The following is a 22413-nucleotide window of genomic DNA, read 5'->3' as shown; positions in this document are numbered from 1 at the left end:
AACCACTCACTTTTTGCTCAACTTTTCGCCGGCGTCTGCCATTTTTGGGCTGATGACCAATGACCATGTCGATGCACAGGAAGGCATAACGTAGGCACATTAACTTGCACTGAGAGCTGTATTTGCATGCTAAAATCGTATAACTCAGTAAGATGATGTAACGAAAATAAATAATACAAAAATAATATCATTATGAAAAAGTATTTGCTTTTGCTGCTGGCTGTGACTGGCTAGCCTGAGGACATCATCATTATCATCATGTTTGGCCGCCGGGCAATCTCCCGGCAACGTGGTCTTTCTATTCTGGGGCGCCTGTGAAGACTGAGGCGTTTGCACGTTTTATTCGTGAGTCGTTCATCCCTCAGGTGTTTTAACATGGTCGTTGGTAACGCTTTAGCTCGGGTTATGAGCAGGGCCAAGCAGGCAGACGAATTGATTGCTATGCTTACCGCCCAATTACAATCCTTGCGTGCTGCTAGAACAGAGCAGTATGTTCAAGCGGAATGCGCACGCTTACGGAGCGAAAATGAGGTGCTGCGCCGCGAGGTTGAAGCCTGGAAAAACCGCCTCGAAGCTGCCGAATCTCGCAACGGTGCTGTGCCGGTGGCGCTTTCCACGCAGCCGACTACGTCTCGGCAGCCTGCTCATCCGACCGACAGTAGGCCAGCAGCGCGAGTTCCGTCCAACCCTGGCGACACTGGAGCTGGCGACCAGCTCAAAAAGCGTGCTGGGCCCACTGCAGATGCAAAGGAACCTCCGGCAAAAAAGGCGGGCGCTAAGAAAAAGGTGGAAGATGGCGATGACTCAAAGCCGGTGGATGTGAGCCGACTTGACCTGCGTGTTGGGCGAATCGTGAGTGCAGTGAAGCACCCCGACGCCGACTCGCTGTACGTCGAGCAGGTGGACGTAGGCGAAGAGAAACATCGCACGGTCGTATCGGGCCTTGTTAAGTTTGTGCCGCTAGAAAAGATGCAAAACCGAATGGCTGTTTTTATGTGCAACCTGAAGCCAGCCAAGATGCGCGGCGTTACGTCAGAAGCCATGGTGATGTGTGCGAGCACTCCAGAGAAAGTTGATATACTGGCTCCACCGCCAAATGCGTTACCAGGGGATCGTGTTATTTGTGACGGATATCCCGGCCAGCCAGACGCACAGCTGAACCCCAAGAAGAAAATTTTCGAGCAGGTACTGCACCGATTGGTGTTCTGTACGAGTGACGCTTGTTACTGCGCCCTTTCATTTGTCGCTTGCAGCGATTAAAACAGGCTGGCTGCCGTGATTTTGTCAAACCAAAAAGCGATTTTGCTGAAGCACTGTTAATTGTATGATTACATCATTAATGGTTAGTAAAGCTGTCACAAATTCTTCAGGGTGATTTTGAAGCACTCATCTTTGCTTTGTTGTTGTTCAAACGAATCACACATTACTTAGTGCACAAATGTATGGAAATGTATCGCAGGGTACAATTTGCTCTACAATTTTAGGTTTTTTTTCTTTCATCCAGCCACTGCTAAGCATTTTCTCACATTGTGTCATCTAAAATGGACAACTGTGTTCTCTGCAGGTGGCCCCAGACCTGAAGACTGACAATGAGAAAAGAGCGACGTACAAGGGCCAGCCATGGCTTGTTGCTGGCCGTCAGGGCTACATAACAGCGGAGACGCTGTGCAATGCCCAAATCAAATAGTGTCCTGGTTGCAGGAACTAAGAGCTGCGGTGTGGTGCTGCTCATTTATCCAGAATGCAAAATAGCAGCGTCTTCCTCTGTTGAAAGGCAAAGGCGGACAGGCAGACAACTTTAAGCTCTAAATAGTCTCGCGACGTACACTGCCCAAACAGTGTCAAAACTGCATAGTAATTATGTGCTACTAACGTAATGTGTGCGGAAGAAATTGCAGTGTACTTAATCTATGAGCATATGAGACACATTGTGCACTATAATAGTTCATGCAGAGAATTTGCAACTGAAAACCAGACTTGTAATTTTGAGTCTTGAATAAAATTCCCCTAATATGCCTATTTAGTGACATGCTGGCAAGACAGTATGATTGCCTGTGCACTTTTTTTCACAGAAAAATGCTGTCTTGAAATGCAGCTGACTTTCAGGATGGTGACGCTGTGTATATGGCAAAAGAAAAAAAAAATCATACAGAAATCGCTCTGTAAGGAAGCATTTGGCCGAGCTTAGCTGCACCACCTCGAAGTGCAGTTTGCAGGTGAAGAGTGTCATGAACAGTTGAGCTAATTGGTGAAATATGCTTTTGAAATTGCTCACAAGAAAAATGCATGTAGACAAAGGACCGTACATACGCTTTGTCTTCTGCGGGGCGATTCTTTGTTCAAGAATATGCTGAGTATGAGTGCATGTGATTAAAAATGAGCTATATGCCACTGATTGTATGAAGTTCGTTTAAAAATTTCCCCCTCGGCAGCAAGCAACTTGAAAGACTAAGCCAGTGTATTACCAAATTGTTGCAGCACTTGCAGCATAACTTGTGCAAAAGCTTGAACAGAGTAATAGGCAAAAAGTTACGTGGCTACATGTATGTCACATCTTCACTCTCATGGCCTGTTGTATCGGACTTGCAACTTGTGTGGAATGCTTATGACAAGAGTTGTGCTGGCTCTTGTATTGATGCAGCCCCTTGCATAAATTTCACTTTCTCCCTTGCATAAATTTCACTTTGCTCACATGTATAAATGTTCTGGCTAATGACTCCTCTGTGTTAGATTTGATACAAAAATTCTGCTGCACAAATTCTGTACTCATGCACTACTATTGCTTGCTAACTGATTAGTGCTTTGAGTATTGTTGCTTGAATATTGTGTGGTTTGGCTAGGGTCAATATATTGGCACTTAGCACAAGCTGCTTTTGGATAAAATCCTGCAGATGCTTCAAAGAGAACGAGAAACAGGAACCATAATTAATAGACATGCAGGGCATCAGCTTGTAGAGGGACGAGATTGTGCAGAAATTTGTCCTGCTGTTGCTGAAGCCACACTTACTTTAAGGGAAGCTGAAGCACTTTTCGAAAAAATTGAGTTCCATGCGGCATTTTATAGTTTTTAGTCCGCTGAAAAAGAATATCGCATTCGAAAAGGGCGGAAATAAACGCAAAAAGCTGTTTTTTTGGAAGAAAACGGGCACCAGGATCTCAGGGCACCGAGCGAACGTCCGGGATTGTCATGACGTCATTTACGGGGATCTCCGGCCAGCACCGACTGTGTTGCTGCGTAGCGCGTTGCTTCAGCTGGCTTGAGAACTGCGTTTTGCAAATTATGGATCCGTCGTTCACCAAAGCGTGGGCCGAGAAACAGCAAGCAAAGCAGGACGGCTGGCAGACTACCCATGAATGGCATCACTTCCGCCAGTTCCCCCTTTCTGCCATCCCCCCATTAGGCGCTTCCGGAAGTGAAGAGGGCGTGTCGGCAGCCGGTTTTTAACAAGCGATTGCGGCTCATTTTGCAAACAGAATCGAGAAAAAATTTACACACATGATTTTCAAAGTAAAGTCCCTTCTTCCCAACCACAGTGTTTCATGCAATTTGAAAACCGTTTCATCTTCCCTTTTAGCTGCCCTTCTGAAATTATTTGAATGCAGCATAATACAAAATCTAATGGAATCACATTATGCTATTTACAAGTGTAGAACTATTCAAGCATATTCCAGCCTATAAGTACCCTTGGTAAGAATCCGTCGGCCGAGGCCTGAAAGACCTGGAGCAACTCTCGTATTCTGGTATCTGCACGTTTGTCTGATAGAATCATCTTCACAGGATGAAAAAAGACATGATGGAGGGAAGACCTACAACACATTTTGGTTCATTCAAATTGTAGAATTTATAGAAAAATACAGAGTGCACGTCAAAGAAATCTTGCTTGTATGCTCTGTTTTACTATGCTAGAAGTGTAGTCCTCTTTCAGTGAAAAAGCCGTGGTCTGTACGTGTGTCTGAAGCCTCCACCTCCCAGTGGCCCTAGAAGATCGCAGAGGATCTGAGCACCTTCCAGGCCCAAAGGGTACTACCTCTTACGGAGTAACCCTTTGGTGGGTGCACCTCTGGGCACCCATCGGTAAAACTGCATCTCCCACCTTCCAGAAGGCCTTTACTCTCCAGAAGCCTCCACCCACCAGAAGCCCATGCAGCAGCGGAACAAAAAAAAAAAAACAGCGGCAAAATCGTATTCAAAGATGCAGCACAATGTAAAGCAGAATGTACAACCAATACTGCTAACACAAATATGTCGGATCACATTGCGTGATTGCCTGTGCATTTTTTTCTGCAAGTTCTCTGGTTTGAATAAACTAGGTCGACTTCATAACCAACATTTCTTCGTGAAGTTTTTTTTCTGCTGTCAAGATGCATTGTTCGCAGTGATGGAAGAAGGACAATTGAAAATGCAAGTGCACTTAACTTTTGATAATTTAGACTTAAAGGAGACTGAAATAAAGAAGCCTGTTTATTACATGACGTCAATGGGACGCCAAGGTGTTAAGTTCAAATATATAGGATGTGCAAATGGAGTTGTCATAGTATGTCCTTTTTACAGTTTGGGAACACATACAAGAGGACTTGTAGAACTTTATACTACATGTGCAAGTTATACCATTGCTGCATGGGCACACGAAGTGGTCATTGAATGCTTAAACTAGGAGACTACTGCATGAGTCATTTACTCCAGGCACCGGTTAGTGATGATAGGCACATGATGGGTAGGTGCTGATTTTAAGCTTTAAGCCACCATTGGCACTGCTTGTGCAATGCCAGCACATTTAAATTCTGAGTTTGGCTCAAAACACTGGCTTCCGATTCTAGAAACTGTTTGGAATTCACTCTGTCTCTACATGAGAGATCATGAAAAGATCTTGCTGTGCACTGTAATACATAGAAGCAACAGAAGTGGGCTTTAGACTGGCTAATTCACTGCTTATTACAAGAAAACATCACTGTTAGGCATTCAAATAACTCCAAAAGAAATCTGGACAGAACAAGGCATAAACATATTGGCAAAATGGCTCTTTAATGTCGTGCAATATTGCACTAAGGTAAGGACATCGAAATGTTGTACACTATCACAGATATCCAACTTTTTATGTGGCAATGCGAAAGCTTGTATATTATTTTATGACCATACTTGAAGACAATAAAAGTCTGCACGATCTTTGAATACAAGGACACTGGTGAAGGTTGCAGTGGGTTGACCATGCATTCCATGTGGCAACCTGACAAATACCATTCACATGCTTAGAAGCACTCAGTACAATCAGTGCTGCCCTTAAGAGAGCAGCACTGATAATACACACATACATAAACACATTCATTCTAAAAACAAAAGTGCATTATCACACTATGAATTGACAGCACATTTCAGATGTGTTCCCGCAGATGCAACAACAATAAAAAGTGTTGTTACAGCTGGTCAAGACATAGTGTTGAGTGACATAATAAAATGGCATCTATAAAAAAGACTGTGCTAAAAACTACTATTCGAAGAGTTCAAATGTGGAGACTAAATGACCAGTTGCTAGGTGCTTGCATTTGACCATTGTGATAGCTTCACGAAACCGGTTTTGAAAACATTTTAAGGCACTTCTTCACAAAAACGAGCACTGTAAAAAAATGGCTCGTGGTTTACCACTGCTAAGCACCCAATATTGTGCGAAAGCACCTTTTTTTTCAGGTGGACACCACCACCACATAGCTAGATCAAACCACAATTGAGGTGTCCACTGACCCTGGGAGTCAGTTATGTGCCTCTCCTTTCCTCAAAATTAACAAACTCTAAACCTTCCACTGGTTTTGAAAAAAAGAAAGGTGCATAACCACCCCAATTTGTATGTGGTCTCCACCACCTACTCACAGCGTGATTGAGGTGTCCACTGACCCAGTGAGCCAGTTACACTGGCTACTCAAGAGGCTGCACACAGACGGTCCAAGGAGTGCGGCTAGAAGTGCTTTCACACTGAAAAGCATGTGGCTGATCATTAGTTGCGGAAAATTACAACAGCCACATCACTGCTGTGCCACAAAACCATGTCTGTCTGCTTATTTGGGAAATATACACGTGTCACCTTTTTCCTGAAACGAGCCTGTATAAACTTATCCCGCACCCTTCTCTATTGCCATGAGAATGAAATTAAAATGCGAAAAAGAAAGCTGACAAGAATTTGTTTAATCTGGGACTCAACAGAATTCGCTTGGCGGTTGAAGTGCACGAAAAGTGAAGGTTAGCCAATAGCATATATACCGTAATTCGGGATACAACCCACGGGCTGTACACCGGGTGCGGACTGTATACCGGAAAGTACGGTATTTTCATCACAAAACGCAACATTGGTCGAATGCAAGCGCTAAAGTTGTACCTAGTCATCCGACTCTGACGAAGGATCTCGCCGCGTTCTCAGGTCCGGAACAGACAGTGCTTGCGCGTTCTCAAGAAAGTGGGTCAAAACCCGGTGCACCTCGCGATCTTTTACACGAAGTGTCAAGGTACCGCCACGACTTTCGCCTCCGCTGTCCGAGCTGGACCCGTCGGTTCCAACGTCCCGTAGCATGCTCGTAGACGGAAAGGCGGCTTGCGTCGGCGGCACTGCGCGCTCGTGCTCTCTGCCTTCCTCGTCGCGTCTTCGGTCGCGGCCCGGGCAGGCGCACACCTTGACCTGCACCAAACGGTGCGCATCTGTTATCTCCCAGCCTCAAGTGAGACAATGTAAATGCATGCACACATAGCACGCACGCAAGCTGGCTTCACTCTCTCACCTGGACTACGCTGCGTGCCAAGTCCTGGCCCTCGGGCGACTGCAGCAGGAAGACAATTTCGGTGGCTCTGCGGCTAGGTCCACCGGCACAGCTGTTCCGACAACCAAACGTGAGATGGAACACGTCCGATCCCAGAGGCAACCGAATGCAGTGCCGCCCGCCGTTTGCGTTGTCGCAGCAGTACTGCGCTTCGGGGTGATCACAGTCGAACCACTGACCCTTGAGGGCGCCAATTCTCAATGCGTCCGCAGCCATGCAATGTGCCGGGCACCTCAAAACATTTTCTTGACGGGAATCTGACTCTTTAAAGACAGCGACCACACATACAAATGATCCATCAGGAGGGGCTCGCTCGGTGATGCACCTGATGGGACACGGGCTATTCATGGTAACGTACAGCTTGCGAAGCTCCTCGGAATACGTCCATGTGACGTTCTTGCCAGCTCTCGCCGGGCCCGCTATGACGGCGCTGAAACCGAAGTCACCGGGCCACTCAGCCACACTTTGGTTAACGCTTGAGGTGTTCGGAGCCAGGCGGTAAGATTGCGTGACATCGGGCCCCAACAGTTCCAGAAACATTGCATCACCGGGGTGCAGAGCCTCGTCTGCATTTGCGGGCCAAAGAAGGGCGTTGTTATGTTCATTCCAAACGCTGCTCGGCGGTGTAGGTCCGTGAGTTTCTCCATCTTGGCCACCGCATTCGCTTTCCCACAGCTCAAGCAGTCCAGCGTGAGTCATCGCACCCTTGCATCAGCAACACCAAGCAGCTGACAAACGCCGGCCGGCGCTCGAACATGACCGGGCATGCCCGCGAACTAGCTACCGCCAATCCCACAAGCCTCGAAAACGCAGACGCGCCCCCTCAAAAAATCATGACGTCAAAGCTTGTAACGTTGACGTTCACCAATTGACGTTGACGTTCACGTTGACGCTTCACCAACCGGAGCGGCGCGGCTACAGTGCCTAGAATATACTGGCTAGTGTGCCGACCGTGGCCTTCCTGGTGGCACCGCGAGCGATGAATGCCGACGGCCGCCGCATGGAGCGCTGCAAGTCGGGAGGGTGCCGCCGAGCCGCAACGCTCTCGCAACATCGGCAAGAGGACTAGTGCATTTTTGCTTTCGTTCAGCTGTAATCGACCAAAGCTGTCATGGAGGCAGCTGACTATAGGTTTCAGAGTTTGTTTTGAGTCTCTGTCGAGGAGCTGCACATTTAGCACTTGTCGCTTGCGCGAAAACTGCTGTGAAATTCCGCACAACTTCGTGTTTCGAAACACAAAACTTGTGCTGTACATATATATCTTATATATATATATATATATATATATATATATATATATATATATATATATATATATATATATATATATATATATATGAAGTACTTTTTCGGTAACATTTTCTCTAATAAAGTAGGCGAAACGCTTCGGTTAATTTTATTGGATTATATTTAGGTGTTCTCGCTGTGTACGTACTACATTTGCGAACGAGTAAACACATGCAATGTGAATAACGCATGAAACACAGTCGTGCAACACTCGTTTTTATTCGCGTGCAATATCAATCGCGGACATGTTACAGAAGTACAGCAAGCAGGGCCCATATGTCCACATGAGAAGCATTTATTGGCAGCGACGCAGTTTTAGAAACTTATGCCGCTGCCTTTGCGCTTCCCTCTCTTTGTTGAGGCCCTTGACAAAAAAAAAACGAAACCTTAAGAGAACATAAAACTTTACAACGGTAGATAAAACTGCCTTTTCATGCTCTGAGCAGCCAAGTTGAGGAAAAGACAGCGTCTGTAGCTGACTCGAAAATTCAACGAAACTCATTTCATGGAGCTTGTTTTTACTAAAAAACACAGTAAAGGCATCTTCCATGGCCTTTGCAGCAGTTGACAAGCTCTGGCTGGGGTACACTAGGCCCCCATTGTCAAAATGGCTAGTAAAGTACGAAGCGGCGTCGGCACTTGCTTCAGCTTTGCTTACACATAGGCAGCCTGCACACTGTGGACAACAGTTCTTGGCAATGATCTTTCTTGCCACGTAGCCTGTAGTGTAGTAGAACAAAGCACTGTGACTCTTCTTCTCTATGCACGATGCATGGTCACTGCTAGACACGTCAGCTTGAACTACATCTTCAGCTTCACTGACGTTTCCGTGGTCAAGAAGGTCATCTATTTTGTCTGAAAGGAACTTACTCGTAGTTTCACACACCTCCTTTGGGCTCAGCAGTGCTTTGATTGCGTCTGGGGTGCAGTTCACTCCTCTATGTGGCTTTGCCAGGTTGTAGAATGCGAGTAAATTCACAGTCATCAAAAACTGGGACACTGTCGGACGGTCGTTACAGCCAGACGACTGTCTAATTATACCAAAAAGGTTTTCAAGCTTATCCTGGCTTAATCTGGATGTTAAAAGATACTTGAAACCCACAGTCGACGTCAGGTAGGACAACAAGCCAAGTGTACTCTTGATGGTAACCCTTAGCCCAGCAGACGTGCTTTCTGTAAGAAAACCACCACCAGCTGGTTTTGCAGTTTGCTCCCATTCCTGCAGATACTCTAGGAAGCCTTTCAGAAATTGCACATTTGGACTGTCAGACTTGAGTGCCTTCTCGCTTGTTCGCGATGTCATAACACGAATCAGGCGATTCATTTCTTTTACGAAATCTACTGTCGGCTGCACGGTCCTATGTGAGGCTTCAATGTGTTCTCTATAAATGAAAAGTCATTTGATGACCTGGTAGCTGAAGAGCTGAAATGCGATGTCCACTTTCATTTTTTCAAAGCAGTTTGGCTTAAGGTGTGCATTTGTCAGGCTTGGCATAACTTTCAGTGTAACATTTTCTCGATCAGCTTCGAAGGCTGCTAGTACAATACCAATGTGAACATGCCCAGCTGGTGTCAGGTATCCTTTTCCAACAAATCCATTTTCACATTCTTCAAAAGGTGTGGAAAATCTGACAAAAAATAGAGCTGCCTTTTAGGATCCACTGGGTGTTTGGTGCTGCTCCGAACGTGGCTTGGAGAACCTTTGAAAAACAACAACAACAACTTGCGATCAGTTTCTTCATCACAATATTTAAACATTAGAAACATGAAATCTGCACTAGCACCATGCACACTCTAAACAATCTTGCATTTTGCGTGAAATTACAGCCTTACCCTGTATTCCAAACAGCCGCCACATGCTCCTATTCCAGCTGGCGCCGTCGCATGTTATGCAATCCACGAACAGACCAGCCTTTTCCGCAAGGACTGTGGTTTCCAAAATGATTTTCGCCAGTGTTGGGGCCTTCACATTGCCCTTTGAGGCAAAAACACCGAGGATTTGCGTCCATTTTCCTGCGGAAAGGTAATCTCTCTCAAATGTACGTGCGTTTTACGTATAAAGTTGCGAACTGTAACCAAGAGAAAAAAAAAAGTTTACCAGTAAATGGCTGAAACAGCACAATCATCCCATGGTCTGCCAGCACATTCTTCTGGTCAGCAGGTGTATGACCTCCAAGGTCTACAAAGCCTTCAATATCGCCTGAATTGTAAAAAAAAAAGCACAGGAAAAACACCTTGTTTTATGCGCAGACATCTCTCAATACAGATCAGAATATGGCAAAGGTGCTAAACCAGCATGAAAAGAAACACGTGCTAAAAGACTTGACGATCGAATATTACCAGAGCACTGCACGGCTCGAGCAATATTGTAGTGCTTAGCTGAACATCGTATTTTTCTCATACTGTAAAAGCTCGCTGATTCGTGCTTCAATGGACCGGAAAAAATGTTCGCATAGTCTGAAATTAAGTTCGAACTATCGAATGACCCCGAAAAAAAAAAATAACTTACAAGAACCGCTTGCATCGCGGTAAATTTATTTGGTGAAAGACTTGGCAGTAGTTGCTTGTTATTTTAGATGAGAACGGCGCAACAATCACTATTTTTAGCGGTGGAGCTCTGCCGCTAGTGCATCGCACGCCGCAAGCGCGGAAGATTCACGGGCGATGAATACGGCATTGCTCAGCAGCTCCGAAGCGGCAAGAAAAAAATGTGGATAGGGAAGATTAGCGAAACAGCCAACCAACGCTATAAACGGCGCGTAGCTGGGTTTGGCTGGCTGGCTAGTGCGGTTGGGCGTACGTTTCAGAAAATCAAAATCGAAACTATCAGTGTGTCCGCTCTTGTAGATGAGGCCGTCCGTCCGCCATCACGCCTGCCGTTCAGCGCAAGTCAGAGGTGCGCGAGTGATTCTGCAGCACAGAATTCAGCTTTGAGGGGGGCTATTTGGACGACCGCTTGCCGAACCGATACCTGTATGTACACAACCTCCTTTGGGAGCCCGTTCGAATTAACCGGTGCGAGACCCGTAGCTTCGGAAACAGCGAGCGTGCAACGCCATAGACTTGCATAGCGTTGGCCGGGACCGCGCCGGCAGTTCGAATTATGCGGATTTTCGCATTGCAGGGTTTGAATCAAAGAGCTTTTACCGTATACACAGAACGGTCCAAGAATTCATTGCAGCTATACTCACCAGCTGATTTCACATTTATGTGCTCCGAAAGCTTTATTTCATCAATGACGAGGCCACCGTGACGACTGTAAGCATCCATGGTCTTTGTTTTTTCATTTAGGGCATCGAAGACCTTTGTACTGAGGCCAAAGCCACCCTTGAAGCGCTGTAGGTACTTTTTCAGGCAAGTTCGCCCTGGCGGAACCATAATAGACTGTCTGCGGAGATGTTCATACAACTTCGGGCTTCGCATCCTCATCAGCATACATTCTAAAATCCACTCATCATCGTATCGCATTCCCTTGTGCGATTTTCGCCTTGCAGCAAGGAAACAACTCTTTACAACCAGCTGCTGCTTTGAGGGAAGAGATTTAATTTTGCTGTTAAATGTCTCTTCATTAAGAGCCTCATTTCGTTCTTTCATGTGAGCCACCTGTATCCTTGCATTTGCCAATCTTTTCTTGGTTCTTGACAGGCTTCGAGAAATGTTCCTGCACTGTTTCTTTTCATCAGATTTTCTGGCAATTTCACTTGTGCTTTGCTTTTTTCTGCACGCTTGGTTTTGAGCCAGAATCCTTTGGTACTTGCAGAAAGCGCAGGATTCACCTTCAGACCTCACAGATAATGAACACTTCTCAGAAAAAATCATGCCTTTGTAGGAGGTGTGCTTTCCTGAGGCCGGCTTTATGCCGCATCCATCACAAAGATTTGTCAAGGCAACTTCCTTGATAAAAGTTTCGGCCTCTTCGCAAGTTGTGACGATGTGTTTTGACTTTTCCCTTCCCCTGAGGTAAACCGTGGCTACCACTGATTGTCCATCAAGTAATGGCTTTGCAAATGCTACCATCTTTTCAATGAAGAGGTTAGCGAAGTTATTTTTTTCAGCCTCACAATAGGCGTATACGCTAATGAATCGACTGTCACGGATGGCACTTTCATCCATGTCACTGGAATAGCGACGTTAAAGAATGGATGGAGACGATCGTTGGTTGTTCGTGGTCGTTCGTCACCAGAATTTTGCGCTTCGCCAGCGCTTCCTTCTGCAGAAACACAGCGTGGGGTGGTGCACTTTTCAGTTACTGCAGCTCCGCTGTTGGTGTCAGATGCTTCCATGCTCACCGATTCAGCATTATCAATGCCTGAGCACAACTCGGAAGCTTCCGACGCAGCACGCCTGTGACGCTTTGCTGGAGGCTCTTGCTGGCACAGATTTCTAGTTTTTCTTTTAGCTGACACTTTAGGCAGAATGTGTTCTGGGTAATGCGTGAATATCGAAGGCACGGCGTCGGGTTTCAGGCGTGGTTTATCGCGGGGAAGCTCGCTGGTAACACCATTTTTACGCTGACACTGAATGTGCGCTCGATACAACTGCTCTCAAAATGTTTCTCGCAAACCACAGCAGCTGGCGTCAGCCTTCTGTCCTCTCTTTTGATGTTTCTTTCCCATTCTGCAAGCCGCGTAGCATCAGATGGTGCAGTAAACATGGAAACACGTTCCTTGTTCGAGCGGTAACCACTTTTACACATTGGCACAAAGCAAGTCTTCTCTTTGCACTGTCGCTTTGGCTTTGAAATCTTTTTTGTGCAGTCACATGTAGCTCGTTTAGTGGTGGACACGGGAAAAAAACAATCGAGAGCTCAGTGCATGATTTGACTACACGGTGAAAGCACGCAGAACGGATACACGCACGCACAGAACGCGCGCACAAAACCGACGAAATCACCACAGAACTGCTCGGAGGAGCGGATGCGTCGACTTTCATGTGCAAGGAGCCACACAGGACAACATACACTGCACCTCAGTCAACAAAATTTCGTGCACAAGCAGGTTAATCGCGCACGCACAAGACCAGGTCGCTGCCTTCCGAAGCGAGAAAACCGCGTCGTCTGCTGCGGCAGCACCCTCCCGACAAGCAGCGTCCTCTGCCGCCATCGGTGGGCTTTCATTGCAAACCGTGCCACCAGCTCCCATTGCGCAGCGCTAGCGCTCGGCACACTAGCCAGTATATTCTAGGCACTATGGACCTCCTTCACCCCGCGACGTCACGAAGATGCGGTGGCGCTGATGTTAGCAGCGACTTTCGCATGGTAGGCAAAACAGGTTCCGCTTGCCCGTGCCTACCGCAGCTGCCGCAGCTACCGGCGGCTGCTTCAAGCCTGTGCACTGCAGAAGCAGCATGTATTGACCAGCTGCGTCACTGCTGGATCCGCGCAGTAGCATAAAAAATATTAAATTAGCCTCGATAGGTTTCTCGCGCATAAATGCCGCATTCGGAAACTGGCTAACAGACATTGGGCCACGGTAGTAAAGCGCGAAGTCTGGGAGTCGATAGGCCCTGCCACTCAATGCACTTAATAGCATGTAAGTTACTGCGTTCATTCACCTGAACTTCAGGATAGTAGGCTGATAATTGCTCAAGGAAAAAAAGACATATGCAGCTGCACACGTACTTATCACCTTGAGCCGGAGTGCACGGGGCGCCGACAGGTTCACTCACCCCCAAGGAATGCGTTTTTTTGTTAATAGCACCCCATATTTTAATGGCGCGTTTTATGACATTTAATATTTACTTGAAACTGTTTCTTGATATGACGACGTAATTATTTCATTCGAGTAGAAAGAAGTCTGGTAAGTTGTGTCAATCTTGCGTGGTCGCGTTGGTGTGCTTAGAATAGCGTACCTTAAGTGTGCTAAACGCCATATGCTTTTTCATTGCATCATGCATGTGTCATGTTTCATGAGGTAGTACATGATCGCGAAGCTTGTTTGGAAAGAAGCAGCCGCAGGCGTGCTACTAACAGACACGTGGCAAGATTGAGAGGGCCGGGACGTGACAATGAAAAGTGTTTTCATTATTCATGCATGCGATATGTAACTAAACTTGGTGCAAATATGAAATTCCTACGCTAGTTTCAGTAATTCCTTTTATTTATAGCTATACCTGGTGCAGTTCTGAGTAATTATAATTAACACCGTCGTCAAGTCCCCCCAAGGTCTCAAATAATTGAGTAGATAGTGCGGCAGTTTTTTTATGCCAGCATGTACATAAAGCCCTGTTCTGTACGATGACGCGATTAGTTCTTTTTCTATATGACAGTACTTATGCATGCATAGTTACATGAAAGCGTTTCTTACAAGAAATAACTAACACAGTACTGCACGTGTAGGGAAAAAAAATCGAGATTTATTACGCTCCTCAACGTCTCAGGAATAGTTTGCGACAAATGGAATCATTTGATTTTCATGCGAATTACGAAGGTGAGTGATCCAGTCGCAGGAAATGTGAGAGGTCACAAAACATACCTTAAAGTTTATGGCATCATCGCTTTCGCTTTGGTCAAAGAAATGCGGCACTGAAATCAAATAAATTACCTCACAATTTTGGACGACCACACTTCTAAAAACCGTAATTTATAAATTTGTACTCAATATTTTGCTATAATTTTTCGTCACGAAACTAAACTTCAGGGCTAGGAAAGAAATAATTCTAGAAATAAAAAATTTTCACCAAATCGACCAGCTTAACAAGAGGACAAGTCGGCTAAGCGCTAAGCAGCGCTAAAAAGCGCTAAGCGAGACAGGAGATCAGAGACACGACGCTGTCCCCACTTCTCGCACAGCGCGACACGCATGCCAACAGATGATGAGCGCACGTCTGCTCCGACGAAACAACGCCAGCACTTTCCCTCACTATTGTCCCGAAGTAAAATCATTCCGGCTAGTGCAGAGTGTCAAAACTTGTTTTATTCAATGCCTAGCGCATAAATAAACGGCAGGAACGCTTTCTACATGTTTACTACTAACCATATATACAATACAGTGGCAAACTATTTCTCTTTATAGGCCGCACGGGGCCAACGCGAGCTCGTGTACTTCAACGAATTACCAAGTTGGAAGCATCGACCATTGCTATGATTCGCAGAAACTGGAAACGCGCCTACAAGCCTTGAAAACCCGCGCTCAACACCTATCCGCGACGCCACTCCCTGACCTTTTGCCTACCACGAGCTCGCTAGCGACTGCAGCGCCACCTCGTTTGTTTACAAACATGCAGGAGGTCCATAGCGCGGCTGCCCTTCGCGCGGCAAAATTTGAACGAGAGAAAGTAAAAGGTGGAACGGGGACGTGCGCGCCCGCTTCAGAGCGCTCCTTGCTGCTACTGCTGTCAGTGGCAGAATTAAATGGAGGATAGCGATAAGGGAAGCAAACACGTGCAAAAAGACATTCATCCATTTTCACATCCAAAGGATGTGACAGACGCCGCAATGGGTATGCTTGCATTATTTTTGACTTTTTGTTTTATAGAGTATGAAATTGTCTTTCATCTGGTCTGCACTAGCTGGAGCCGGCCCGAAAGTCAGGGCCCAACCTGACCGGCGGGCTGGGCCGGAAAAAAAACAGTGTTTCGCTGGGCCGGGACCGGACATGGCCTGAAGTTGCGGCCTGGGTTGGGCCCGGGCTTGAGGTTGCGGGCCCGAACCAGGCTCGGGCCCGTACATAGAGGGCCTATGTCCGGATTTTCATTCAGTATTCTAGGAGTAAGTACACTTTTCGATGGAAGATGCCTATAACTGCGGCACAGCACCATAGTCCACCAAAGAGACAGCACTAAAATTCCAACAAGGAAAGGTGTCAGGCAGGAAGACGTGTTCTCTCCAATGCTATTCATCGCCTGTTTACAGGAGGTATTCAGAGACCTGGATTGGAAACAGTTGCGGATACAAGTTAAAGGAGAATATCTTAGTAATCTGCGATTCGCTGATGACATTGCTTTGCTTTGTCACTCAGAGGATGAATTGCAAAGCATGATTAATAACTCAGACAGGCAAAGCAGAACGGTGGACCTAAAAAAATAGCCAGAAAACTTCAGTAATGTTCAAACGGTCTCCGAAGGGAACATCAGTTTACGATTGGTAGAGAGGCGCTGGAAGCGGTGAAGGAATACGTCTACTTGGAGCAGGTATACTGACTGCAGATCTGGACCACGAGAGTGGAATAACTATAAGAATAAAAAATGGTGTGGCGCACATTTGGCCGGAACTCTAATATCATGAATGGCAGTTTACCAATAACCCCCAAGATTAAAGTATACAGCTGTTGTACCTCGTCGGTATACTCACCTCCTGGCCAGAAACGCGGGGGCTAACGAAGAGGGTTCAAATTGAGGACAACGCAGCGACCTATGGAACGGAAAATGATTGGTGTAACGTTAAGATACAGGAAGAGAGATGAGCGGGTCAGGGAACAAACGCGGGTTAATGATACCTTAGTCGAAATCAAGAAGAAATTGGCTTCGGCAGGGCATGTAATGCGGAGGAACGATAACCGATTTAAGGGTATCGGAGTGGATTCCAAGAGAAGGCAAGCGTAGCAGGGGCAGCAGAAAGGGGATAAGACGTTTGCGGGGATAAGGTGGCTGTGGCTAGCACAGGATAGGGTTAATTAGAGAGATATGGCCGAGGCCCTTGCCCTGCAGTAGGCGCAGTTAGAATGATGATGGTGATGGCGATGTAGCGCACTTGGCTCGTGTTAGCAGCGGCACTGATGAAACTTCCATGGTGTGGGCTGAGAAAAAAGTTACTCAACGTTGATTTGCTTAATTTTTGATGCCTGCTAAGTTTCATTCTTCTCGCGAGAGGAAAAATTCCGGACACTACTAGCTGCTCTTTTTTTTTGTTAGCCTGCTGCCCGGAACGACTTGGAAATAAAGGAATCTCGGAATGAAATTTTTTTTCAGTTAGTTCTTTGACGCGGAATGAGAGAATATTTAACCGTCATTTGTACACCGAGTTTCATCAGTGTCACTCTCAGTGAGAAGAGCAAAGAACTTGGGACGCGCACGCCCGGCCTCGTTGAAAGTTACAAGATTAGTTAAATTGCATTTTTCAGTAATTAAAGAGCGGAAGACCGCCCTCGCAGGTTCTAAAGTGCAAAATTCATCAGCGGGATGCACTACAGAAACGTCATTAATGGAGCGCTGTCACGCCTGACAGACACAACTCATTTGCACGAGTGTCGTGTTCGCGTAGTAGGTTACAGAGCACCGCTGGCTCTGACTGTTTAAGCCATCAGCGATCGAGCACACACCGTGAAATCTACCAGAAAGCCCTCCGTGTCTTTGTTTTGTGTTAACACTCGCCACTCGACATTTGAAGCCTCATAAGAACCGCTAGAGAAGGACATTCACTCGATTGCTCGACGGGCAGCCGTCTGCTCCAAGATGTCTTCGACTGCGTACTTTCGCCTCCCAAAATCACATCTGTATGCTACGAAAAACCCGCCGTGGTGGCTCAGTGGTTAGGGCGCTCGGCTACTGATCCGGAGTTCCCGGGTTCGAACCCTGTTGTAGGCAGTAGCCACATGCAGTGTCTAGGCCGTCTGCGTGGCTTGGCTGCGCGGGCGCCCCCCCCCCCCACCCCCCCCGCCCCCCACGCAGCCAAGCCCACGAAATCGTGCGCATAAAAAAAGTACAAGTTGCTACGGCTTCGAGGAGGTTTTAATATTTAGACATCGCGGGCCGTAAAAAATGACCGATTAAAAATCTAGAGATCATGCAAAGTTGTTTATTATGTGTCTATGCAACCTTTTTCATTTCGCCTCTGATCTTCGGGGCTATACACAGACGAATCACTAGCGGTTCATGAAGCTGAGCGGGCAAATCCGTCTTTTCTTTACTTTCTGTGCTTACTAAACCAATTTTTTTCAAGCGTTGTTGTGATTTGGGCGCCGGCCAACTGTTTGATCCGCTGCGGCAACGGGCCAGGGCCGGGCCGCGGGCCACTCGCCGAGATTGTTAGGCCGTGCCCTCGCTCAGTAGTGATAATGTATAGCGGGCCCGGGCCGAGCCAGCGCCTTCTAGAAAGAAAAGGTCTCTGCACTCCACTCACTTCTTGAGCCTTGTGTACTAAGTTCATGACGTGACATGGTCAACCTGGCAAGGTGCATGACGTCACTGGAGGAGTGCAGAGGCCTTTTCTTTCTAGGAGGCGCAGCCCGGGCTTGAAGCCGCGGGCCTGGGTCGGGATCGGGCTTTGAGTCTCAGCCTCGGGCCGGGCTCGGGCTTGATACTGATGACCATGCAGTGCTCTAGGTCAACCACAACACACTTTATAAGCGGTTTGCAAGAACATCTGATGTTAAAGGAAAAAAAAAACGACCTGTCCATTCTTTGCGGTCCCATTAAACGACCATTCCAGTTAACATTTTGCCACAGTGCTCGCCGCGGCGGCTCAGCGGTGCAAGTGCCACCTGTTTTAAGTTTCCACGCCAAGCATATACGGAACAGTATACGCCTACATCGATGTTTCGCTGTTGTTTATTCTCAGTCAACCCGACAGTCTCTCGCACCGAGAGAAGCACATCCGCCCGATTCACTGCCACACTCTTCGTTGACTGAAGCCATCTCTGGCTGCTTTATTCTGCTGACATGAAAAGTAGACGACCGGTAACGTTCAAGGGCACAAGAAACGAACTCCAATCGACGCACCAAGCGTACGACAACGTGGCCCTCGCTACCCAATGGCACGCATCAGAAGGGCACGTATGCTTTTCAGCCGCACTCCCCAGGTTTCAGCGGCGTGTGTTTGTCTGAAGCTTCTGAGTAGCAAGTGTACCTCAATCGCGCTTTGAGGAATGTGGCGGTGGCGTCCACCTGCAAACAACAAACACTCTTCAAGTGGTGTAGATCGACGCGTCGCAACCCATGCATGCCCAGCTGCGCGCTCCTCTCCTGCGCTCGCTGCTGTTGTCGGGAACGCGTTGCAACGTGGTTGTGCCATTGTTTCTAGGAGGAACGCTCAAGCCACGATGGCCCGCAGATTCAGAGTAGCGCGTGCCCTGCAAAAAACCGTGCTTTCACACAATATTTCATGCTTAGCAATGCTAAACCGCCAGCCGTTTTTTCTCAGCCTACGCCTATAGTTATGGCGCACGCTGAGCACCCAGTTTATGAACGAGGTGCGAAAAAGCAGAGAATTCATTGATGAATGTCCCAACAACTATTGCATTTTGGCAACATGAGCAAATGGGATTAGACTCGACTCTATACAGTCCTTGAGATCGCTATTGCAAAATGCAGCGTAAAGTGAATAATTCAAAAGCAAATCAACAAGCTCCGCTGCTGGTAGCAATTTTTTTAACGTTGATTAATGAGAATCGACGCATCCCCGTGCAGGATGAGCCCTAGTCCAGGGCCCCTGCAGTGGCTGTCGTCTGTCGGTCCTGGTTGACCAGCTGGTGCTGGTTCGTCCAGGTCCGGGCAGCACAGCTTCTCATTTGGCCTCGGTTAATTAATCGCATAACCACGACCGCTATTGTGTCCTCGGAGCCACAGTGATGTTCCATTAAGGAAATTTTTCCTTTTTTCGGGCAATTTCAGCAGAAAAATTTGGCGAAACGATGACTTTTACGGAGTTTCAGGAAAACTAAAGAATCGAAACTGACTCACTGTTTCCTAACTGACGTAGTTTTCAAGCTGCTGCAGGGAAAAATGGCTTTATATTCGGCATGGAACATCACTGCTCAGTGCAACACACAGTCAGTGAAAGCAGCATCCACGTATGCATCAGTGTAAATTCTTTTATAGGGCTTTAAAGAAAAAAAGAACCACATTGTTATATATATATATATATATATATATATATATATATATATATATATATATATATATATATATATATATATATATATATATATATATATATATATAGGGCGTCCCAGATAAAATGGATCAAGATTTAAAAACCAAAACAGAGCGTTCTTCCGAATTGAAGTCAAGTGAATGTTGTTAGGCGTTATTAAAGTGCCGGCTAGCATCATTTTAGTTCCGCCTAATTCAGTAGTAATTTAAATAATTAGAACCGTTCCTAGCGGTGTCAACAACCCGGCTATCAAGCATTTCTGAGGCAGCCGATCGCATCATTGGCGCTTCTTGCAGAGCTACCGTAGTGTGTAAATAACTAAAGCTACTGGAGCGCAAGAGAAAATAATATTTATGGTAAGGAGAGCTCAGCTTGAGTTCTATGCCCATGCAAACGAGCAGTTTCCGTGTACTCAGCTGTGCAAACAACAGCGCTAGGGTGCAGTCGTCGTAATCTGCGCATTCCTGTGGAAGTCAGTGCTCGCACAGCGAATGCTAAATGGTGTACTATTAGAGTTATTTGCTTAAAGGGAAGCTGAAACGGTTTTCAAATCGCATGAAACGCTGTGGTTGGGAAGAAAGGACCTTGAAAATCATGTGTGTAAATTTTTTCCCGATTCTGTCCGCAAACAGAGCTGCAATCGCTTCTTAAAAACCCGCCACCGGCACGTCCTCGTCGCTTCCGGAAGCGCCGGGTGGGGGAACGGCCGAGAGGGAGAACTGGCGGAAGTGACGCCATTCACGGAGAGGGCCAGCCGTCCGGCTGCGCTTGCTTCGCTGCGGCCCGCGCTTTGGCGAACCACAGGTCAACGTAATCTTCTGTCAGTGCCGTTTACTGTCTCTCGTTCGGACGTTCCGTGTAATGCTTGAAGCCTGTATATAAACCAGTTTTGGTATGGTACTTCTTTCGAAGAGCGCTCAGCACACAGCTTGGTAGAATCCGTCGGTTGTGCTCCCCCAGCCTCTTCCACGTTAACCACACAATCTGGTGGTACGCAGCATGCCGAAACTGCCTGCACAAAATATGTGCAGCAATATTTCTGTTTTCGTTATATTACTTTCCTACCTGTTTGTAAACTCTGCCTTTTCCAGCTGGTTCACATCCACGCTAAGGCCAGTTCCAGCACTGTCTATAAGGCACACAGACTTGAACTTTTTTGAGCTCGTTACGCACTGTGTGCCTTTTGGCTTTTTTCCTGATTGCTTGCACCTCATGGCAGCACAACCAACTCTCTTAATCTTTCATCAGCGCGCAGCACATGCAGCTGAACATAACTGAGCAAAAGACCGATTATATAAGCCTAGTATACTTGAGCAAAGGAAACATTTGCATTCATGGTCGCTTGGTCATGGCTGACGATCGACAATGGCGCGAGAATTCATGCAAATTTGTCCTTGAGTCAGAACGGCAAAGTTTTCGAGCCGCGGTACGCATACATCTGCCACAAGTGATTCTGCTCGTTATCTCGATACGCAACAGCAGCAACTATATCTCGCAGCACACTAGTTTTGAAGAGCAGCTCTGCGAGCTCCGAAACGCAGCCATAATTATTGTTCAAAAGCGTGTTCAGCATGCAAAAAAAAACAACGTACGGGAGTAAGTGCAGAAGAGTCATGGTTGAACAGTAGTAGCCCGAACATGCGACAGAATGAAAGCGCACACAGGAGCTTCCTCCAGGTCGCCTCCTCTCTTCGCGCTGCAGTGCAGCAGTGCACCCACTCCAACTCATCCAGTTTGGCATTGTTTTGTAGTTCCAAAAGGCATTAGGGAGTAATTAGGCAAGTAACTATAAAAAAATGAACAAAGAAATGCTTTACCTCGCGCGACTCGTGTAAGCGGGCCGGTGATCTGAATTAGGTCATGTTTACAGGCGTTACAAGAAGTTGGTGGCCAGGCTTTTATGCAGCAGCGGTGCACAAAAACATTTCGCTGCAATTTACTTTTTTTTATTGCCATTTGCACCGACACAAAAGATATGCACGCGCATGCACCTACGCAAAACATGCGCATCAGTAGAGATTTGGTTTTCGTGTTACCCTGGCATTACGTGAAAGGCCCATACTTTGTTAACGAAATTTCCGGCTTGCAGGCGCCGTAATGCGGTCGGTTCTCTATTACTTAGCTTCTTATCAGGCGGTGGCACCAATTTTCTGTTTAGTCTGTAATTCTCAACGATTTCGGAATAGGTTTGCGCGCGCTCGTCCAGGTTCCGACAGTCCGGTGGTTCCACGGTTACCAGGAACCAGAGAATATGGGAATGCACTGACTACCCCGGACCACCAAGATATTGATAGCAGAGAAGGCTGGGAAGGCCTGCTGCGCAGCGAAGAACCCGCTCCGCAGAAACAAGCCAATCCGCCTGGCGGCTGATGCCGTGAAGAGATAAAATCTCTTTGTTAGCCTTTAGTCACGGAGCCTCTGGCCCCCGCCCCCCAGGCCTGCGTGCCGGGGGCGGTGAGTAGTAAGGGGTCTCCATTTCCGGTGGAAATAAAAGCTGTCGTCCACCCATCCATCCA

The 22413-nt window shown here is 46.9% G+C and overlaps 3 protein-coding genes and 1 long non-coding RNA gene across 5 annotated transcripts in view; 1 reads left to right on the top strand and 3 right to left on the bottom strand.

Annotated features, from left to right (window-relative positions):
* LysRS (Lysyl-tRNA synthetase) overlaps positions 1-130 on the bottom strand; it is a 40209-nt gene extending 40079 nt beyond the window's left edge. The window contains exon 1 of one of the 2 annotated variants that reach the window (XM_077647771.1): positions 11-130. In XM_077647771.1, coding sequence (XP_077503897.1) covers positions 11-100 — 90 coding nt within the window. In that variant the 5' untranslated portion in view covers positions 101-130. The remainder of the gene's footprint in view (positions 1-10) is intronic. The other variant, XM_077647772.1, reaches the window with a different exon arrangement.
* Positions 131-249: 119 nt separating this feature from the next.
* AIMP1 (aaRS-interacting multifunctional protein 1) lies at positions 250-2019 on the top strand. Its single transcript, XM_077647770.1, has 2 exons — positions 250-1185; positions 1565-2019. The coding sequence occupies exons 1-2, from the start codon at positions 376-378 to the stop codon at positions 1685-1687; spliced, it is 933 nt and encodes a 310-aa protein (XP_077503896.1). The 5' UTR covers positions 250-375; the 3' UTR covers positions 1688-2019.
* A 2985-nt stretch (positions 2020-5004) lies between these two features.
* On the bottom strand, positions 5005-7974 carry LOC144114190 (cellular tumor antigen p53-like). Its single transcript, XM_077647769.1, has 2 exons — positions 6763-7974; positions 5005-6662 (listed from the first exon to the last, which is right to left on the bottom strand). The coding sequence occupies exons 1-2, from the start codon at positions 7498-7500 to the stop codon at positions 6366-6368; spliced, it is 1035 nt and encodes a 344-aa protein (XP_077503895.1). The 5' UTR covers positions 7501-7974; the 3' UTR covers positions 5005-6365.
* A 1685-nt stretch (positions 7975-9659) lies between these two features.
* LOC144093504 (uncharacterized) lies at positions 9660-10265 on the bottom strand. Its single transcript, XR_013306290.1, has 3 exons — positions 10187-10265; positions 9922-10101; positions 9660-9788 (listed from the first exon to the last, which is right to left on the bottom strand). It is a non-coding gene; the product is annotated as an uncharacterized LOC144093504 (long non-coding RNA).
* Between the last annotated feature and the right edge of the window lie 12148 nt (positions 10266-22413).

This window comes from Amblyomma americanum, chromosome 1, assembly GCF_052857255.1.
Source record: "Amblyomma americanum isolate KBUSLIRL-KWMA chromosome 1, ASM5285725v1, whole genome shotgun sequence".
Lineage (NCBI taxonomy): Eukaryota > Metazoa > Arthropoda > Arachnida > Ixodida > Ixodidae > Amblyomma > Amblyomma americanum.
This window is presented reverse-complemented; position numbering and strand designations above follow the sequence as displayed.

Bases quoted from the DNA above. Each gene is read 5' to 3' on its own strand.
- AIMP1 (XM_077647770.1), top strand. From the start codon at position 376: ATGGTCGTTGGTAACGCTTTAGCTCGGGTTATGAGCAGGGCCAAGCAG. The intron at 1,186-1,564 runs GTACTGCACCGA...TGTTCTCTGCAG, and splicing joins AGAAGAAAATTTTCGAGCAG to GTGGCCCCAGACCTGAAGAC.
- LOC144114190 (XM_077647769.1), bottom strand. From the start codon at position 7,500: ATGACTCACGCTGGACTGCTTGAGCTGTGGGAAAGCGAATGCGGTGGC. The intron at 6,663-6,762 runs GTGAGAGAGTGA...CGTTTGGTGCAG, and splicing joins TGGCACGCAGCGTAGTCCAG to GTCAAGGTGTGCGCCTGCCC.